This window comes from Echinops telfairi, unplaced genomic scaffold, assembly GCF_000313985.2.
Source record: "Echinops telfairi isolate 266 unplaced genomic scaffold, ASM31398v2 ScPeMD7_25;HRSCAF=90, whole genome shotgun sequence".
In the NCBI taxonomy this organism is placed as follows: domain Eukaryota; kingdom Metazoa; phylum Chordata; class Mammalia; order Afrosoricida; family Tenrecidae; genus Echinops; species Echinops telfairi.
The window spans coordinates 739,595-744,663 of NW_022103922.1; the positions used below are offsets into that span (position 1 = coordinate 739,595).

Here is a 5,069-nt window from a genome sequence, read left to right on the forward strand (position 1 = left end):
GGTGACTGATGCAGGGTGCTACTGCTGTCCTGGGGCCTCCAAGCAGGACCTAATCCCTCCTGCCTCTGCCTCCCCAGATGCAGCCGCCTGCCCTGGGAGCCTGGACTGTGCCCTGAGACGGCGGTCACGCTGCCCTCCCGACTCACATGTCTGTGGGCCATGCCTGCAGCCTTTCCAGGAGGACGAGCAGGGCCTGTGTGTACCCAGGACCCTCCGGCCGCTGGGTATGTGGGCACCCCTGCAGCACAGGCCACCTTCTCCCAGGACTGAGGTGGCCATGAAGTCCCTGCTCTAGGGGGTCCTCAGGCCTGACAGCAGGGCACTCCGAGGCCTCTGTCCGCAGACTTGAGGGCCAGGGGCCCAGTGCAAAGGACGCTTGGAGAGGAAGGCCGGCAGGCCCTGCCCTGCCTTCCCCTCCCAGTGCCCCACTTGCCCGCCTGCATGCTCCTTACAGACATCTTTCTGTGAGCACTGACCCCAGCCTGAGGGTCGGGACCAGAGTGACTGCCAGTATGACGGCCGGAAAGCCCCTGTCCCCCTGCTCTTCCTGTGGGTGTCGTTCTGGGAGCTTCCTCCGCCTTGGCTGTGGCTCCCTCCCCACCTACCCTGTCCTCCCACTGTCCCAGGAGTAGGGGGCAGAGCTGAAGCCTTGGGGAGTCATGCTCCCCAACCTTGGCCAGAGAAGATGCCGAGGGTGAGCCCTTCAGGCCATGTGGAGGGACAAGGGCCATCTGTGCATGTCCCCCCATACCTCCCTTGCATGCCCTGCCCCCACTGTCCCTGGGAAGTGATGCTGCTGTTCCTAGGAAACGCCCTCACCCGTTACCATGACAACCAACGAACCAGGCCGAATGGGTACCAGTCCTTGGGCAGAAGCTTGGCCTCAGGCCCAGAGCCTGACTCCCAGATGTCCCCTCCTTCCTGAGCAGCCACCTGAGGCCGGGGTAGCCAGCTGAGGGAAGGGCCTGCCAGCCTGACGGCCCTGACCTTCTTAGGGAAGGGCTTGCCCCAGCCCAGGCTGGAAGATGAGATCGACTTCTTAGCCCAAGAGCTAGCACGCCACGAGGCAGGACCCTGGAGGCCCACAGACTGGCCTGAGGCCAGACGACGCCTTCTGCAACCTGGTGAGGCCCGGCTGTACCCTCTGCCGCCTGTGACCCACCCGGCCTGGCCCTGCATTCTAACCCACCTCTACCCACAGCAGCCACACTGGGGCTCTCCGAGCGCGGCCAGGGCCCAGGGCTGGGCCTCCCCTTGCCCCAAGGAGGCCCTTCGCCCACGCCCCGCACCTCTTTGGGACCTCCAGTGTCTTCGGGGCCTGTGCACATATCCCCGCTGAAGCCTGGCACCCGGCGCTGGGACGGGCTAGTCCTTGGTAGGTCTCATGGGTGGTGCAGGGGGAGGGAGTAGGGGAAGAGGCAGGGCTCAGGTGCCCCCCACCCTCTGGGGGTCCTCATCACCCCCCTCCCCGCTCCCCCCAGTGCTGATCCTGGTCTGCTCTGTGGCTGGAGTGACCGCCCTCGTCATGGCTGCCCTCTGCTGGTGCAGGTGAGCACGTGCAGGTGGCTGTGGATGCAGGTTGCGGGCGCACTCTACGCCACAGGTCTCACGCCCTGGCCTGCGCCCCCACAGGCTGCAGAGAGAGATTCGCCTGAGCCAGAAGGTCGACTACAAGGCCCAGAAAGGGCCCGGCTCCCCAACATCCCCCCGGATCTCCATCTCAGTGCGCAGTCCCGCCTCCGGGGACCAGCGGCTGGCACAGAGCGCCGAGATGTACCATTATCAGCACCAGAGGCAGCAGATGCTCAGTTTGGAGCGGTGAGTGGCCTCGTCCGGCCCCAGACCTGGCTCTGGCCCCCACCTGAGACTGGAGTGCTGTCCCCACTCCAGGAGCAGCGGCCTTCACCCAGGGATCTGGCCCCTGTCCCCAGACCCCTTCCCAGCACTCAGCCACAGTCCCCGCCGCGAGGCTTGTCCCTTGCACCCTGCACCCGGCCCAGACCCCACCACCCTCTGCCGGCCCCGCCCAGGCATAAAGAGCCACCCAAGGAGCTGGACTTGGCCTCCTCGGATGAGGAGAATGAAGACGGGGACTTCACCGTGTACGAGTGCCCCGGCCTGGCTCCGGTGAGCACGGCCCCGCAGGGTTCCGGGGGTGGGGGTGGGTGGGTGGGGAGGGGGCCCTGCCTCACCTGACACCCACCTGCCCCTGCCTTTGCAGACTGGGGAGATGGAGGTGCGGAACCCACTGTTCGATGATTCCTCGCTGGCCAGGCCCCCCCTGCTCTCACCCCCGCTGCAGTGACCAGGGCCCGGCGCCCACCGGGCGGAAGGGCCCAGCCGGGGTTTCCCAGAGAAGGAACCTGTTCCCACAGCACCTGTGGCTGCGTGAGGGGCTACTGGACCCCCGTGTGTGCCCTGGTGTCTGGCCCCTTCTGCCCACCACTCCTGTTCCTGGGCTCAGGAGCCAGACCCAAGCTGGATGGGGCGGGGGCCCCAGAGACCAGGTACCAGTTTGCATCCGTACCTTGGAGACAAAAGCCAATTAAAAGTACACTTCAATCCCTTGGCCTTCGAGTGGCTTCCTGGGTAGTTGGGGGTGGGCAGGTTACTCTGAGGCCCCCTCCCCATTGGAGTCTGGTGGAGGGACCCTGGAGGAGGCAGGCTAAGGGCATGCCTCTCTTCCCATGAGCCTCCCACAGGGCAGGGGGCACCGAGGCCACCTTTGGCCTACCCAGATCCCACCTGAGCCCAATCTCCCATCCTGACCGTGAGAGCATCTTGCTGGGGGGTTTGCCCTATGCGGTTGGGGAGGGAGGGGCTGTACCCTGTCCATCATCCCAGGTCCCACGGGTGGCCTGCAGGAGTGGGGCCCAGGACACAGCCGAATGCAGGCTTGCCACAGGGTGTGGACCCTCGGCTCTTAGCCAGGGTAGGGAATGGGAGGGGCAGGGGGTGTCAGCAGAGGGACGTTGGGGATAGGGCAACATACAATTAGCAGGACTGGGTGGGTCGAGATGGCAGCGACCTTGAGCTAGGATTTGTCCCCACCCCACCAGGAGCCAGGCTCCCGTGCAGGTGGGGGACACATCTCACTCTCCTTGTCACAAGCACTGAGGGAACAGCCATGTTCTGTCCCTCGTCCTGGGAGACGGGGTGCAGGGAGGCTAGTGTCTTGCTCAAGGCCACATGGTGCTGAGCAGGCTAGAAGCTGCAGACCTGGGCACATGATACCCCTGGAGCTCCAGGGGCCTGGGGCCTGTGGCCTGATTTCCCCAATCAAGCTGGAATTCAGTGGAAGGTGGGGGGAGGGGGTAAGTTTTCCCCAGGAAGGTCCAAGGTCATCCTTATGTCCTCAGCCTTCCCCTCTGCCCTGGCCCCAGACCAGCACTACCTGGTCACAGCCTGGAGCCCCTGCTCCATAGCCCTCTGAGCTGCAGCCAACTTGTCCCCAGAACCAGGGCCTCTCGTGAGGCCCAGTGGCAGGGCTGCCCAGGGCTTGCCCGTCCCCACCTCCCTTGCCTTTGCCAATGTCTCTGTGGGGGTCCCAAGACCCTTGCTTGTCTCTCAGCCCAGTCCTCCCCAGCAGGTACCTGGGGTCCTCTGAGGGGAAGGGCTGACCTGGGCACTAAGAACAGCCCCAGCATACCTTGTCTTCTCAGGGGTTTAAACCCTGACCCCAGGGTCTGCTGCACCCCACCCCCCGAAGTCCAGGTGAAAAGGGGACCCCCTTCAAGAGACAGCGACATTGAGAGGAGTGGGGGGCACTGCATCTGGGAAGGGAGGGGAGGGGCCTGAGATCTTGGGGTGTTGGTGCTGCCTACGACCTACCTGCTCTGCCCAGGTCCCCTGCCCCTGAGTCCTATGGCCTGTTCCCATGTCACCCACATACCGTCCCCCTGTCACACCTGTCCCCACACACCATTTCCCCAGCAGCAGCCAGAGTTCCACCCAGGCTTGGGCCTCCAGCCCATTCCACCCTATGCCTGGGGAGGTGGGTGTGAAGCTTCCACTCCTGACAAACCTCTTAGCTCTCCCTGTACCCCACCCAGAGGCCACAGATGACCCCCCCACTACGGGCCCGAGCCTTGAACACAGCATGTGGGTGGGATGATCCCCTTGATAAACCCTGCTAGCCGCCAACTACTGTTTATACCACCCTCCTGCCAGCCCAGAGTTCCCTGACTCCCAGATCGGAGCATGGTGGAGGGGCTAGGTACGCACTCACAAGGAGAAGTTCGAGGCGTGAGACTTGCTTGGGGAGCTGGACCAGCACTGGGCTGCCCAGCCCCCTCGTCTCTCCAGGTGTGGGGAGACTGGGGAGCCAGAATGGTGCTGGGCTGCCTCTGTCCCTCCAGGTGGAGGGCTCTGCCCCCATAGGCAGGTGGAAGGCACCTACGAAAGGGCTCCTGGCAGTGTCCTTGTGCTGCCCCCTTGGCACACCCTTTGGTCCCCTGGTCCCTAGGAGTCGCCCAGCCACCTCCCCCTGAAGGTGAGCCCAGCCCCAGTCCCAGCCCCATCTCTCCCCCCAGCTCCTAGCTCCACCCTCTTTGCTACTTTCAAGGCACAGCCACCAGGGGGCACTCCTGACACACCAGCTGCAGCTGGCCCAGGCAAGGCTAGAGGCCGCTGCCCACTGTGGGCAGGGGGCAGTCTGAGTTGGCTCCCTGCTGAGGCCTCTTCACTAGTGCCAAGTGTGGTGGGCACAAGAGCCGCATGAGGGAGTGCAGCTGGGCTCTAATCCCATGATGCCCTCAGGCTGCAGCCAGCCAGTCCAAGCCTTGCCCCTCACCTACCACCCAAGGATCCTAAACTGAGGAGGTGAGGGGAGAGGGCTGGGTCGGCCCGGACTCTCCTGTGACTCACTGTGCTTGCTCACCTCCCGTTTGTCCTGTCCACGTCGGGGCCACCGTCTCCTCCTGCTTCCTGCCAGCAGGTTCCCAGGACCACCAAGCTAGGCCAGCCTGTTCCAGGATGCGGAGGGGAGGCTGTGGATGCGGGTGGGGCCTGTGGTGGGTGGTGGCAGGCTGGCAGCACAAACAGGAAGGGTGGCCAGGTCCCTGGAGGGC

The 5,069-nt window shown here is 64.6% G+C and overlaps 2 protein-coding genes across 2 annotated transcripts in view; both read left to right on the plus strand.

Annotated features, from left to right (window-relative positions):
- Window positions 1-2,562, plus strand: part of NPDC1 (neural proliferation, differentiation and control 1) — a 3,996-nt gene extending 1,434 nt beyond the window's left edge. Inside the window, exons 2-8 of the mRNA XM_045289256.1 lie at window positions 78-224; window positions 996-1,124; window positions 1,202-1,375; window positions 1,482-1,548; window positions 1,633-1,818; window positions 2,031-2,127; window positions 2,222-2,562. Of these exons, the coding sequence (XP_045145191.1) occupies window positions 78-224; window positions 996-1,124; window positions 1,202-1,375; window positions 1,482-1,548; window positions 1,633-1,818; window positions 2,031-2,127; window positions 2,222-2,305 (884 nt within the window). The 3' untranslated portion in view covers window positions 2,306-2,562. The remainder of the gene's footprint in view (window positions 1-77; window positions 225-995; window positions 1,125-1,201; window positions 1,376-1,481; window positions 1,549-1,632; window positions 1,819-2,030; window positions 2,128-2,221) is intronic.
- A 1,638-nt stretch (window positions 2,563-4,200) lies between these two features.
- FUT7 (fucosyltransferase 7) overlaps window positions 4,201-5,069 on the plus strand; it is a 3,661-nt gene continuing 2,792 nt past the window's right edge. The window contains exons 1-3 of the mRNA XM_004714483.1: window positions 4,201-4,216; window positions 4,306-4,358; window positions 4,466-4,492. Of these exons, the coding sequence (XP_004714540.1) occupies window positions 4,201-4,216; window positions 4,306-4,358; window positions 4,466-4,492 (96 nt within the window). The remainder of the gene's footprint in view (window positions 4,217-4,305; window positions 4,359-4,465; window positions 4,493-5,069) is intronic.